The sequence below is a fragment of the Dreissena polymorpha genome, chromosome 3 (assembly GCF_020536995.1).
Source record: "Dreissena polymorpha isolate Duluth1 chromosome 3, UMN_Dpol_1.0, whole genome shotgun sequence".
Taxonomy (NCBI): Eukaryota; Metazoa; Mollusca; class Bivalvia; order Myida; family Dreissenidae; genus Dreissena; species Dreissena polymorpha.
Window position 1 is genome coordinate 90,950,255 of NC_068357.1, and position 16,543 is coordinate 90,966,797.

Genomic DNA, 16,543 nt, shown 5'->3' on the forward strand with positions numbered 1-16,543 from the left:
CATCATAATAGCTTTTGAGAGATAAAAATTTTCTTTTGGGTTCCTCAAAATTCCCAAATGGAAAATGTCCAAATAAATAACATGAAATCTTTAAAAAGTATTAACTTCAAGGATTTCCTAGATTTGACCTGGTGACCCAGTGTTTCGATGTGACCTAGATATAAACTTGGTGCAGACATGGTCAAGATAAAGGTTTTCAACAAGTTATATAAAGGTTGGATAAAAAATGTTGCCTATAGCATGGTAAAAACATTTTTCTAAAATGTGACCTTGCGACCTAGTTGTTTGAACACCAGTGACCCAGATGAGAACTCTGCCTAGTGCCTAGATATTGCCACTGAGATTTAATGAAAATTGTGGTCTCTAGAGCATTAACAAGGTTTTTCCTAGATTTGACTTGTTTAATAAGTCTGTAGATCACATGACATACAATAACCCTTTACATGCTGGGAAATTTGTTGTCTGCTTAAATGTTGTCTGCTGAATTTCTAAAATTAGCATTTTTTTTTATTTTTTTCAAAGAATACTATCAGAATAGCAAACAGTTTGGCTCCTGATGTGGCGTCTCATCTGGATCCAAACTGTTTGCAAAGGCCTTCAAAAATCGGTTCCAGCACTGAAAGAGATAACAGGCGTCAGTATTACACTCACATTTGAACTCTGTGCAAGTCCCTGCCAGTGTTTGCACTCCGCCTGGAGCCGTTGCACGTCAGTGCGTAGTCGGTTGACGTCCTGTTGGAGTGAGATATTGTCCGTGAAGTCATGTTCATCCCCACCGTAACTAACGCTTTGAAATCCTGCAAAATATTCAACCAAATGGGTTGTTAAACATAATGATGGCAAAGATTGGATGGAGTTCGGAGGGGCTAATTTAAAACAGATTATTATTTTGTAATAGACTATTATTTAATATAAGATTTATAGTTTAATATAAAAATGTTTGTTGATTCATTTTTATTTCTTGACTTCAAATTATTTTGCAACATACTTTTATTGTCACACTTTGCACAAGTCATTTCATTGAAACTGATAACATTAATGTAGGGTATTCAAGAACCCCATATGACAATATATTAACCAGCCGCACCCTGTCATTCATCGTAAAAAAAATGCATGTGCATACCTCTTTAAAAGTACCCCTGATATATTGTCAAAATAAATCACAGGAACAACCCACAAAAAGGTAAAGTAGAATGTGAAGTCACACATTATAATGATTCCTCACAAAAATGCTGCAAACACTGCATTAAATTGCATAATCTTTAAAACTCTGTTTGGAGATGTTAAACTTACCAACCTAACTGTAATAGTTGTGCATTAGCAAGTTTGTCACATTTTTGTGGCATAATAAATTGCAGTATACTTAATACTGCTGCAATTGCAATTTGCAAAACCATAGACTAAACTTGTCAAATCCAAACCGACATTCTTCGCTTGCCTAGCAACTATCTAGTCTGTTTGAAATAAACAAATCTTAATCTACCCCAACAAAGCTTTTACCATTTCAAAGATAAAACATTGTAAATTTTTCTACCAGCTAAACATCCCCAAACCTGATTAAATTGTTACAACAATCCCTGTCATAACATTGTACATGTTAAGTCCCAAAAACCCACACAGCGCCCTCACACTACTTTGGGGGAAGGGGTCCGCAGCCCTTAGGAGGGGGACTTTTTTGTAAATGGGGGAATTTTTATTTAAAAACAAAATAAAACAACTGTGTTTAACTGTTATAAACATATATTTCTATATACATGTATGTGACTGTCTATAGGGCAGAAAGGTGGACTTTTACTCGAACTAATGACTATATAACAGTAATCTAATTTAAATGTGGGTTGGTAGGTAGGCTTTTTTTCTTACCACAACACTTAATTAAATAGTCTACTCAATGAGAATGTCATTATTTTCAGGTATTAGCAGTGTTAAATGCAGGATGACATAGTACTAACTTTCAGATATAGTTCTTAATAAGAAGATGTTTGATCCAGATTGTCTTTCACTGTAAATTATTGTACAAATAAATATTCTTTGAAAACTTAAGACTGCATTTTGAATAAAGCATTAATTGATTAGAATAAATGTCAATGAAACAAAACATTGACAAAAATAACAATTCTGAACGATTCAGACGCTTTCCGCAGTTGCGTAAATTTCAGACATTAAATTCGGATGCGGATTTTATAAGAGAATTTTTTTTGAGTCTGCGGTTGAAAAACAGGGTTGGTCGGGTAACCGGAAACAATAATTCTTTTTTGTTAGGACTATATTGGACAAAGCGATATAACGGACCGTGATATATTGGAGTCAATTTTCAACTATAAATCAGTGGGGATTTTTAATTTTTTTTTAATTTTTCTGAGGGGAAAAAAATCAGTTTTTTGGAGGAAAAATATACTTTTCAGGTGGGGGACTGCAGCCGAAATTTGGCGGCAGATTTGATAGATTGAGGGCCCTGCCTCATGAGGGTTTCTCATGAAATGACTTGACTAAACCAAGACAGGAAATCATCTCTTTTTTCTCAAGAGTTTATTTACTTTATCCAAACAATGAAAACATCAGAATCTTTTTGAGTATAAATTTGCTGATACAATTAGCAAAATTGCTTATCAGAATATTTTTGCTTCACTCTTAGAAATATGGATGGCAAACTTCCTCACTTTGTTGTGTCTTTAACTAGTATTGAACACTTTCAAGCAAATATTACCTTGACTTCAAAGACCAAGTTGGACTGTATGCAATGCAAAATGTAAAACAAAATCAATCTGTGTTTTGATGTTACATTGTTTAAAAGATTTGTATGCATACAATATAATAATTGAATAAACATTTTAACTACAGTGCACTTAAGTAGACCATAACTGTGTCATTACTATAACCTTCTTGGCCTAAAGCATTTTATACATCACTGATATGAATTACATATGTAAAAAGATTTGAAGGGAAGGGGTTGAGAGGGGTGTATAGTGTTGGGGTGTGGTCATTTATTACATTATCTTCCAACAATAAGAAATAAAAATGCAAAAAATCCCATGTTTAAAAAAAAAGTGTTTTTATGGGGGGGTGGGGGTTGGTATAGTGTGAGGGTGTGGTCATTTATAAGATGATCTTTAAAAAAAAAATGAAAAAAAAAAAAATTATGGGGGATTCGGGGGGTGGGGGGGCATGGGGGATGGTTTGGGTGGAGTCTATTGTAGTATGTCAGGTATGAGTTATTTTGTCAAAGTATCAATCAAATCTGATCATAAATATCTATGTCATGGCAATTTTTGCAAAATTTAATTATTTGACCTTGAGAGTCAAGGTCATTTAAAGGTCAAGGTAAAATTCAACTTGCCAGGTACGGTACCCTCATGATAGTATGAAAGTATTTGAAGTTTGAAAGCAATAGCCTTGATACTTTAGAAGTAATGTGGATGTAAACACAAAATTTAACCATATATTCAAAGTTTCTAAGTAAAAAAAGGGGCCATAATTCCGTCAAAATGACAACCAGAGTTATGCAACTTGTCCTGTACAGTCCCCTTATGATAGTTTGCGAGTGTTCCAAGTCTGAAAGCAATAGCTATGATACTTTAGGAGTAAATTGGACCAAAACACAAAACTTAATGAAATTTTCAATTTTCTAAGTATAAAAAATGCCAGTCAGAGTTACATAACTTTGCCTGCACAGTCCCCTTATGATAGTTAGTAAGTGTCGCAATTATGAAAGCAATAGCTTTTATACTTTAGGAATAAAGTGGACCTAAACACAAAACTTAACCAAATTTTTCAATTTTCTAAGTATAAAAAGGGCACATAATTCTGCCAAAATGCACGCCAGAGATATCTAACTTTGCCTGCCCAGTCCCCTAATGATAGTAAGTAAGTGTACCAAGTTTGAATGCAATAGCTTTGATACTTTATGAGAAAAGTGGACCTAAACACAAAACTTATCTGGACGCAGACGCCGACACAGACGCCAATGCCAAGGTGATGACAATAGCTCATAATTTCTTTTTCAAAAAATAGATGAGCTAAAAATGATATGGAGAGACTCAACATTGACCTAATCCAGAGTATTACCTAGACGCTGAGACTCAACATTGACCTAATCCAGAGTATTACCTAGACGCTGAGACTCAACATTGACCTAATCCAGAGTATTACCTAGACGCTGAGACTCAACATTGACCTAATCCAGAGTATTACCTAGACGCTGAGACTCAACATTGACCTAATCCAGAGTATTACCTAGAAGCTGAGACTCAACATTGACCTAATCCAGAGTATTACCTAGACGCTGAGACTCAACATTGACCTAATCCAGAGTATTACCTAGACGCTGAGACTCAACATTGACCTAATCCAGAGTATTACCTAGATGCTGACATTTGAATGGGAAGTATAGGTCAGACTATGCTTGAATACTGGAGCTAAGAATTGAATATCAGTGAATGGCCCAGCTAAGAATTGAATACAAAATTCAACATTTCTAAGCTATCTCATATTTCAGTGAATAGTCGAGCTAAATTTTGAATACATTTTCAACATTTCAATATCTTGAATATTTCAGTGAATAATCGAGCTAAAAATTGAATACAAAATTCAACATTTCCATATATCGATATTTTAAAGGAGCATTTTTCCACTTGAACTTCAATCAGGTGTCCCCAGATTAAGAACATAGAGAGCCGAGATAAAACATTTGAAAAGGTATTGCAAGAGATAAGCGTTTCCTTTCACACAAGCATTCAGGAAGTTATCACGATTTAAATGTGGATATGCCATACTCAACTTCAGGTCTACCCTCCCAATGTTTTATTTCAAACAAAGTGTATCTTTTGTTTTTGGTTATCAACTGAAGCATTATACGTATTTATTTTTTTTATCAATTTCATTGAAGATTTTTTTTATTGATGCATTGTTGATCAAACCTATCTGAAAAAAATATCAATTTCATGTTTGAACATTGTTTCATTTTTTGGTGTGTTTTTTTCACTGATAACAGGATTTATTGTATAGTAAGCAACACAAAACATTCATACATGTTAAAACATGATAGGTCTAACTAAAAAAATGAGATATGATTCAGCCATTATTGATTGCATTATTTTTTCAATTTCATTGTCCCACCTTTATCAGAAACAAAAAATAAATAGAATAAACAACTTGTAAAAGTCAAAATTTGATCAATACAAAAACGTTACGTCAATTTTCAACATCATTAATTTAGTACGGTGTTGAGATTTTGATACATCGAAGAAAACATCTAACATAACAAGAGCACCGCATAACAGATGCCACGCTCCGATGCGGGTGCAGTTTTGAATAAATGAAAGCTTTTCAGATTTTTTATTTTTTTTTAGAGGTCACAGTGACCTTGACCTTTGACCTAGTGACCCAAAAATGGGTGTGGCATGTAGAACTAATCAAGGTGCAGCTACAAATGAAGTTTCAAAGTTGTAGGTTGAAGCACTTTGATTTTAGAGCCAATGTTCAAAACCTTAACAAAATGTTAAGATTTTAGCACAACGCGGACGGCGGACGACACCACGAGCTGGCTATGACAATACCTCGGGTTTTCTCCGAAAACAGCCGAGCTAAATATTACAATCAGCCCTAAAAAGACCTGACGGGAAGACTGTTAAAATATACTTACGCAACTTCTTATGAAATGAAAGGCTTAGTACTTCCCATCAAACCCACAACTATAACAGTGTTGGTATTACACAGCCAATATTTTATTCAAATACTCGTGTTCACAGGCTGAATTGCTATGTTGAAATAATCCCACCAATACAAACATGTGCACTTCCTCATTTTGTTGACTTTACCTGATAATTAAACATTGATAGTCTAGACCAGCGATGTATGGCCAATGTATTAAAACCATTCAATTAGAAATAGAATGAGTAGCGCAACCATGGTACGAACTGACACTGATACACAAAGGCAGAAAATACATCTTTAGACAAATATATAAAGGAAAGCAATGAAACATCTTCAATTATTCGAAATGTGGGAACATGAGTATTGCAAAATTGAGTTCATGGTCAGAAGCAAATCATGATGCATTATGTTTTTAATATAATTAACAGTGTTTTTCATACTTTTCACATTGGTAATATAAAACAACATATATAAATACACATTAAAATAGAAACATGGCAATATAAATCCCAGGAAACCAGGTTTTTTAACCATTATTCATTAATTTTCTTAAGTATAAATAATTGGGGACTCCATGCTAGATCTACATTTAAGCATCATAACATAATTATTATTTCCAAATAATATCTCCATCCAAATTGAAGTTATTGAGCAGAAACAGTTTTTTATCCAATGTTTGTAACTGAAACCATTTCCTTGACCCAATGGGTCACGAGTGAAATCCCAAGATAGGGTTAGGGTTGCATGTAAACTACCAACACAAATTTCAGAAAAGCTCCACATAAATCTCAAGTTTTTGTGTGGCAACTGATTTTCTATTTTAAGACATGACCTTGACCCAATTGGCCCAAACAAGAGTCCCATGCTAGGTGTGCATGAAAGCTACCAATACACGCAATGACAGCACACTGCCTCCAATAAAACTAATGTTATTGAGCAGAAAATATTTTTTGACTTTTTGAAACAGCGACATTGATCCCACTGGCTCTAAATGCAATATCAAGCTATCCTGCATGTAACCTATCTACACAACAACACATGTTAAAGAAATGCTTCAATTGAAACTTAAGTCATTTAGAGCAAACCGTTGTTTTTTTTAAACATGGACCTTTACCCACCATGCCCAAAATGCAATCCAGAACAACAGTCACCTGCCTACATCGGTCAGTCTAGATTTCCCCTTTCGAAAATCATTATATATTACACCTCAGTATAAGGGTCACCTGACTATAGCAGCCAGCAGCCAGTACATTTCTTTCCAAAAGTTATTTTTCACCTGTGTACAGCGGTCACAAGGCAGTGATTTCAAGATGTGAAAATAAAGGCTCAAATCAATCACTGCTGTTTCAAGTACCTCTGATGCCATAGCATCTTTTTGTACATCTATTTTGCAGAAAAAGAATCTGATTGTGGAAACTGACATGACAAATGCGGGTCACCACTGTGAGAACAAATCTTATGCAAGTAACTGGCAATTAATCAAAAGAGAGGGAAACAGCAAACTGTTGACCTACCACTATCAGAGTCCAGACGTAGCACTGACGGCTCAGAATGCTGGCCTATGAAGGTCGCAGAGCTCTGTAGTTCCTGGACTGTTTGCTTGAGAGTCTTGATTTCTGACTGAAAACAAGCAAATATGTTGAATTAATAGCCCCCCGCCAATATGCTTCTGGACACAAAAGTGTTAATATTTGACACTCAAAAAAGCATTTTTTCAAGATACAAAGGACCATAATGTTATTAACAGATGGTGTACAATGCCATTTGGCGTGCATCATCCTCTTATCCATATATATAATCATACCAAGTTTCAATGAAATCCCCCAAAGCACTTCCAAGATATGGCTCCGGACACAAAAGTGCTGGCCGGACGGACCGAAAGACGGACGGATAACGCAAAAGCAATATCCCTCCGCCTATGGCAGGGGATAACAAAGCGTGGAAATAAAATAAAATTGTGGGTAAAAACGGTGGCTGATTAAAATTGCCATTTGTTGTTTTGAGGTTTATAGTCCTTTCACGCTAGGGGCTTAATTGAAAGGACTTCCACTTTTAGGTCAAACGTTAAATGAGACGTGAGAAGATTCGCAGTCTGCACAGGCTATTCAGGGACGACACTTTACGCACAAGCATTATGAACCCTATATCAAGAGCATTGCATACATCGTTGTGTGTTTATATTTTTCATTATTATGATGACCAATGTATAAACCTCCTGTTCTGATTATTAGAGATTTAAGGCTATAGTAAATGTGCTTGATGAAAGTGTGATTTTTTTCAATGTGCAGAAACAATACTAAGTCTAATATCGATAATGCATGTGTGCAATCAAACAGATACCAAAGGTGAAAAAAGTCTCTTTACAAAGTGTTCAAAGGAGATGCGTCCAATATGAACATCTTAAACCCAGATAAGCATATTTATAACCCTTGAGGGAGTCCCCTCCCCCTTCAACCAAAAGAAACATAATCAATTAATGCCACTAATTAAATCTGGTATCACCACAACAAAATCATGTGAAAATCCAGCTTATGTCATGCCTAATCCAGCCTCAGATAAGCATAAGCCATATATCTATATGTTTATGACTAGACTACAACTTATGACCATGTTTGTTTGCATATGGTTTATATGGCTGCATCCTTAATCTCACTTTATATTTAGAATACTATGTAGTTATCAATATGCATGGAGTATATTAAAGACTGTTACTAGCTCCTAATCTTTGCCTTGTAATATTGGTAGTAGACTGTAGTATGCAGTGATTGGAGACCTGGAAATAATAGCTATTAGGTAGATACTAAAATAAAACTCCAATGTCAAGAGAAATGGACTAATCCCAAATATTGATAGTTTAAACCAAACAAGGCAAAACATGCAATAATTGACAAAAAGATATTAACAAAAAAATCAACTTTAAGACTTTCATAAATTCAGTATTTTTTATTCCAATTTATATATAATATATTATTTGAATAGCAAAACTTACTAATAAAAAAAATTAGCTGTGATCGTCCATAAACATGTTAATAAATCTGCTATTGAAGCCAGGTGGTTGAAATGCAAATACATAAAAGATATGACAAATTAGAAACTATATTTAAAAGGCTATTATATAAATTCATAATAAAGCAGGTCGCTTTAAAATAAGCGTTTTTAGGCTGAATCATAGTCTTAATGAGAGACTATGTCTGAATTTTAGCACTTCTGTAGTCATGTGTGTAGGGTCCATAATCACAAAATCCATTGTAAATACTTAAATGTCCTTAATTAATAAAATTCCTTACATCTCTGGTTGTTTCAGTGATACGCTTATTTGAAATTTAATCTTTTATGTTATAAATATAGCCTATATGTTTGTTTTGTATTTTCTCAACAGAAGCATGTATATTTAAAAAGTTTTCATGTACACATTGGTACAACTAAAGTTAAGATTTTTGTTAAGAGCTATATGACCTCTGGCCCCAGGTCTGAGCGACTGAGCCTCAATATGGGAAAACTTGGCTTATTGCATGTGTGTAAAGCCTCGTTTGGCACTAGCCTGTGCAGTCAGCACAGGCTAATCACGGACGACACTTTCTGCCAAAACTGGATTTTCACTAAAAAGAGACTTTCTCTCATTGAAAAATACTATAAAAACAACAAGAGTCGTCCCTGATTAGCCTGTCTGGACTGCACAGGATAATATGGGATGACGCTTTGCCACATGCAATAAGCACTGTATTCCCAGAAAGCCGTGCAATTAAAACTTACATCTTTCTCTTGCAGCAAGCGCCTGTACTCGGTGGATATTTTGTTGATCTGCAGTTCAGATCCCTCTGCCTTCTCCTCCCAGTCATGAACCAGACCCTTGAGTCGGTCAATCTGTGAAACAGAAAGAACATTTGAGCCTTGTATGGGAAATCTGGGCTAAATGCATGCATGTAGTGTCCTCCCAAGTAAGCCTGTGCAGTTCACAGTTACAGGGTACATTATTTTAAGTTAAAGAATGGAAATTACAAACAGAGGAAGCGAGAAAAAGTGAAGCTGATACCCATGTTCATTGTTTTGAAATCATGGTAAGGAATAAAGCTTGATAGCTGCAATATTTGTTTTCACACTTAAATAAAAGGACCAGTCCCAAGACAGAGTGCTCAAATATTCTTCTGATTTTTTTGTTAGTTGCCTGATATAATCAATGTGAAAAATTGCCAAGCTAAATATTTATCATTCACTAATTAATGAATAAAATTTTAATAATGAAGAAAATCCGAGCAAGGCTTACACACAAAATACAACATAAAACCTGAAGCAAAATGCTAGTAAATGAGCAGAAACTGTCTTCCTATTTATGTAACAGTGACCTTCACCATGACCTGACTGCCCTAAAGTACAATCCCAAAGTTAGTCTGCATCACGGACTCTAGATATGAAACGGGACCGTATCGGCAAATAGCTTGTCTATACTTTGTTACGTAATCAGTAGCTATCGATTAGCGTACATCGAAGCGCCGAGGTTATAAATTTTGATGTACCCACTCACGTCTTTTTTTTAAATTATACTTTCATTTCTCGGCCGATTTTGACAAATTATGTATTATTAAAAAGCCTACGTTACGTAGTAATCAGATATATAAATATATATGATGTTTTTCTTCTGATTTGGGCAGCTCGGCGAGTTATAACTTAAACTTTTGCAAATATCACACCGTTTTAGAGTCTAGATTTACGGTTGACATGTTCGTACTTTATACCGATGTGTAGTGTTTATATTTGGAGTTCAGTTTTAAACATTTAATCTTGCTTAGGAAAATAGAATTCTGTATACGATAGAAAAAAAAACGGTTTTAAAAATGAAATTAAGTAAGGAATGACTTTGTACGAAAGTATTGCGCGGTCCTAACGCAGAGAACTGATGCTACGGTCTTGGCGATTATGCTTTTGTTTAGATACCGGCCATTTAATTTCCTTTGTTATGATAATTATATTTTTTATGAAATATATTGAAATATTTTGTTCACAAAACATATTAATAAAGCTTATTATTAATGAAGCTAAATAAATTAACGATTTCAGCTCTTGTTTATAACACAGACAGGGTGTTAATTTTATTACGAGACAGTGTATAAAGCCGACTCTCTTGATATTTTTCGGCCGGGATTTACAAGAATCTTTAAATAATTTTAATTAATTGATAATTTAAGGAAAATAACCTTTCATATAATTATACATAATAACCTCTTTGAAAATAAACAACAAACGATGAATGTTTTGACACCCATTTTATTTGAAGTATTCAGAGCCGAAAAATATCAAGAGGGTCCGCTATATACGCTGTCTCGTAATAAAATTAACCGCGAGCTACTTTCGTACAAAGTCATTCCTTACTTACTTCCATTTTTAAACACATTTTTTTCTATCGTATACAGAATTATATTCTCCTAAGCAAGATGTAGTTTTAAAAACTGAACTCCTAATATAAACGTTTAAAATCTGTATAAAGTACAACCATGTTTACCATGAATATAGATTCTAAAACGGTATGATATTTTCAAAAGTTAAAGTTATAACTCGCAGAGCTGCCAAAATTAGAAGTAAAACTTCATATATATTTATATATCTGAAAACTACGAAATGTAGGCTTTCTAATGATATATAATTTGTCAAAATCGGCCGAGAAATAAAAGTAAAATTAGAAAAAAGACGTTAGTGGGTACATCAAAATGTATAACCTCGGCACTTCGATGTACGCTAATCGATAGCTACTGATTAAGTAACAAAGTATCGACAAGGTTAAACGCGCTGTGGGTAAAACATAAAATGTGTATTTCTCGTGTTTAACTCGCTATACATCCATTAATAACAACGGAAATATACTAAAAGTTATATTTTTTTAAAGAGGAATTAATAAGCAAAAAATATAACGTATTAACCAATAAAATCGAATGATTTGTTTTTGCATAAATTTGAATTGACTACAGTAAGGGTCAAATACTTGTTTCAACTCCTGTCAATATACGCTCCGTGGTCTGCATGTAAGCCAGGTTTACACCAAATTTCTGCACCATACATGTACCTCAAAGCAAAATCAAGTTATTTAAGGGAAACATTTTTTGCTATATTTAATACCAGTGTCCTTGACCCAATAGACCTTTTTGACATTCATTTTCCAGTATTAAGTATCAGTTTTACTTGACCAAACAAGTCCCAAATTCTGGGTCTCCATTTCATATTTATTCGAGCAATAAACAACACAGTTGAATGTAATACCAATTTCTCTGGCGTTTCACATGGACATAATAATCACATCAATGTCGAATCATGACTACCAAGTGTAAAGCTTACTTCTCTTTGTTACATATGAGTATTATTCAAACTTTTGCCTTAAATGAAAAAGAAAGTTCATTTTCCAACCCATCCATAGGCCCAATGTACTATTATAAATAAAATATCTAGAAAACAATTAAATGTCTTCATTTGCCTTGACAGCAGAATGCTATCACTTTTTCTAGTATTCTTCAATGGTCTGTGAATCTTTATGACAGCAATAAAGCTCTAGCATATGTATGAGTTCACACAGACTTGGAACATTTTCTCCATTTAAGGTTTATTGCACCTTAACAGCAAGTGGAGAATGGGAAACAAATTATATCAAATATTATGGCATGTAGAAAGGAAAAAAATGAGGGCAAAATGAACAACGGGTAATATCCAAAAAGCATTTAAAGTAGGAAGATCACAGACAAAATAACATTAGAATTGAAAAGTTAAACATAAAACATTCTAAAATCAGTTTATTTAGGGCAAATAAGAAACAACACTTTTGCAATTTCAATAAATTTATCACCAAAATCATGTTGAAGTTGAATACCAGTATTTAATATCACTGTGTTTGAAATGAAGGTGTTGCTTCATATGAAAGGCTAATAACCATCATGTGTTGTTTTTTTTTTAAACAAATAATACAATGTAACAAATTAATGTGATAGTCTACAATGTTGTATGAATTTAGTTGTTGCAAACACTTCTTTAATATCTAAAATACTTGCAACAAATTTTATTTGTGTAAATATTGTTGAAAAGGTCTGAATAATTCCAGAAGGTAAAAACACGGTGATCAATGCTAACTTTTATGTTTATTTTTAAACTGATGTGCTCAGGTTCCATGAAATCAAAATGAAACTGAGCGTCTAAATGGTTCTAATAAAAATGCACTTTTTAATTGGCTGCATATATGTTTATATTACATAATTCTCTTGGCTTGTTGTTAATTGTTTGTTAACAATTTTTGTTAAACAATTATACATGAGAACGTCCTTAGGATTAACAAATGGTTTATTGCTCATAAAAATCAACCAAAGTAAAAAACATAAGGAAACATATAACAATAAGCAATGATACATTTTTTACCTGGATATCAATGCGGCAAAAAAGGAAAAGTTACCTCAAGTTTTTGTGAGACATTAATCGTATCCAACTCCTTGATTTTCTCCTGAGCAACACGCAGTTCTGTCACTTGATCTACAAGACACAAACACAGCAGATAGAAGACGGCAAATAACAGACATTGTGCTTCACAACCTCCCCAGACAAGTCTTTCCAGTCCCGCTAAAAACAAACACACTTGAAACACTTTGCCCAAATAAGGCACAACTGATAAGCCAATCCAGCGATCTGATTGGTCGAAAAATTCAAATATAAAGAGGCTGTCAAGTTGTGTCTGATAAGACTAGAGATATTGAGTTGTCTTATCTGTGACAGGTAAATCTTACTAAATTGTCATTCAGCACAAAAATCTAATGGAAAACATTATTGCTGATTTAAATTATGTCTGATCCATATACCTGTAAAAGATTTGCAGAAACTTGTTTGAAAACATTGTCAATATTCATAACAAGTATGAACTTTGTCATGTCAAAGAGTCTCTCTTACGAAGCCAGAAATTACGGTAAATATATTGCACACATTTGAAAGAGAGAGCGAGTACACACAGCAAATATTTTCATAGCGCAAACATTGACTCATGTCATGATGGATAGGTAATGAACTCACAATTGTTGAACAACTTTGAAACTGCATGCATGCATGTTTACATGCCATCTTGACTAGACAAGAGCGTTAAAGAATGATAACACAAAAGTCAACATGTTTGTTCAAGGTCTTGATTATGCTCCATTAGCAGACTCCTTACAAGAACATTATTGTTCGTATTTAAGACCCTCAAACTTAATGCATCATCAAATGAGTACCATAATCTTATTTAAAGCCAAACACCTTGACATGACATACATTTTAATCAATACATATAGATTCAATTTGAAAGTGTGCACAATTGTCATTAAATCTATAGCCTAGTTAGCAAGTAATTTATTTCAAAAAATATTTTTTTAAACCGAAAGTAGGATTTCTATACGTATACGTACATTTCGACAAACGTGATTATTTTTAAGTTTTAAGCGCAAAAAAGACAAATTTCTACCTTGCAACCACCATATATATTCTAATTGATATATATAAAACTAAATTGATAGCCTTGTTAGCAAGTAATTTATTATTTTTCAAACGGTACCGCTTTTGAAACCGAAAGTAGGCTTTCTAAACGTATACGTCCATTTTGACAAACGCGATTATTTTTAAGTTTTAAAGCGCAAAGGGACGGAGTTCTACCTTGTAACCACCAGATATATTCTAATTGGCATAGATAAAATATGTTTCTTATTTATACATTAAATTTACTATGCCATGTATTTCATTTCAAGGTGTGTGGCTTTAAGCATATTTAAATATTGATTGCTAGGACAGTGTGGATGAATTGATTGCTTTATTTTTGTTTCTTTCAGAAAAAATTGTACATGTATTGCCCTTATAGCCTGATCTTGGGTGCTAGAAAAGAACAACTAAATTGCAGTTTTAGCTCAATCTTTAAATTGTGCCGAATAAAACTAATAAAACCAAATTGTACCCACTCACGTCATAAAATATTGACATTTTTACAATATTGTATTCTTAAGCAAAGTCTTCAAAATTTAACACAACTTGATACCCTTTAAAAGGTTTGTATTCTACTAATTTGTACATTCTCTATCAATAAACTTCCTTTGTTCAAAGATTGCTGCTCACCCTGGATGGTTACTTGTTTTATACTATGGTGACTTTTGAAGTTCGCAAGCACCCAGATGTGCGAGAATTACCACACCATCAGCCTCATCAGTCATCCCAGCAAAGTCATGCTACGCATCGTCATTAATCAATTGAAAAGTAAAAAAGAGGAACTGCTGGCTGAAGAGCAGGCTTAATTCTGAGCTGGGCACAGCACAGTGGAACAGATCTTCAACTGCAGAATCATCATTGAGAAACACCTGCAACACCCTTGCAAGCTCTTCCACAACTTTATTGACTAAAAGAAAGCTTTTGACAGCATGTGGTATGACTGCCAATGGCATGTTATTAGAGGATTCAACATTGACAAAGGGCTAGTGCGAGTCATTCAAGAACTCTACGGAAATGCCAAAAGGGCAGTACTTCTCAACAGACAGCAGGGGGACTTTTTCAGGACATCAATGGGCCTCCGTCGGGGATGTTGTATGCTCTCTCCCGTGTTGTTTAACCTTTTCCTTGAGAAGATAATGCCGGAGACTCTCCATGACCACCACACTTCTACCTCCATCAGTGGAACACCTATCTCCAACTTAAGATTTGCTGATGACATTAACATAATGGGTGGCACCATCAGTGAACTTCAAGATCTCACCAACAGATCGATAAAAGAGCAAGAGCATACGGGATTGGGGTCAGCACTGAGAAGTTGAAGGTCATGGTGAACAGCAAGACAAACACCAGTGCAGACATCACCATGAACTGCCAAAAGCTAGAAGAAGTGACGAGTACCGCTGAGATTTGCATGAGAATTGCCATGGCGTCCACAAAAGCCGTTACTGGGAACCATCAAACGACGAAAGCTTGCTTGGTTTGATACTTCACCATGCATGACTCTCTGTGCAAGACTGTTCTCCAGGGCATTCTAAAGGGCGGTTGACGTCGAGGCCATCAGAAGAAACACTGGATGGACAATGTTAACCAGTGGACATCCCTTCCCATGGATGAATTACTCTCAGCAACACACAACAGACCTGACTGGATGAGAATTTCTGTATCACAGTCCCTCATTTCCCCCTAATGGCAAAACCGGTGGAGGGAATGATGATGTTGATGAACCACCGAAAGCTGCCTACAAAGAATGCGTCTTCAAGATGAACATATTGTGGAATTTTATTGTCTGATGTTGGATGTTACAGCCAGATATAGTATATGCCTTTGGTTTGAGCCTGCGTGAACCAGGTTATTACTGCCGTAATAAAAAATGTTTACCTTTTTGGTCGGGAAATTCCATTTCAGACAACATTAACCTCAAATTTTCGTCATCTTTGAGCCATCTTTTGTTATCAATGCTTTTATATATATCATTCTTCTCAGTAAGAGAGAACTGTTTACATTTACTTATGGCATCATTATCAACAAAAATAAGCTAAACGCCAAAAAATCAGTGACCAATCTGCCCGTTACTAATGGCACAATAAGTGTATGATATTCAGATTTGGAGATGAACTACCAATATACTACAAACTATAAATGTATTTGCTTTTTGTGAGTTTCTTTTAAAGAGTCCCCTAAAATCAATAGATAATTTTTAATGAACACATGAATGGCCATATCTTCCCAATTGCTCGTGTCTGCAAAAGAGAGGGAAAACTTCAAATTTAAACGAAAACCCCCTTCAAAAGCTCTTAAAAACATTAACAAACAAACTGACTCAAAACAAATAAAGAAAAATGAATGAAAGTCGGTCTACATGCTGATAGCGTGCACAACAATTTAAGTATGTGTGCAAATATATCCACTTGAGAAACACAGA

At 34.5% G+C, this 16,543-nt stretch overlaps 1 protein-coding gene across 6 annotated transcripts in view; it reads right to left on the minus strand.

Moving 5' to 3' along the window:
- Positions 1-16,543, minus strand: part of LOC127875248 (thyroid receptor-interacting protein 11-like) — a 95,875-nt gene that overhangs the window by 59,945 nt on the left and 19,387 nt on the right. For all 6 annotated transcript variants that reach the window (XM_052420156.1, XM_052420153.1, XM_052420155.1 and 3 more), the window contains exons 2-5: positions 13,076-13,152; positions 9,406-9,516; positions 7,167-7,272; positions 652-797 (exon numbers count right to left, since the gene is read on the minus strand). In XM_052420156.1, the coding sequence (XP_052276116.1) occupies positions 652-797; positions 7,167-7,272; positions 9,406-9,516; positions 13,076-13,152 (440 nt within the window). The remainder of the gene's footprint in view (positions 1-651; positions 798-7,166; positions 7,273-9,405; positions 9,517-13,075; positions 13,153-16,543) is intronic.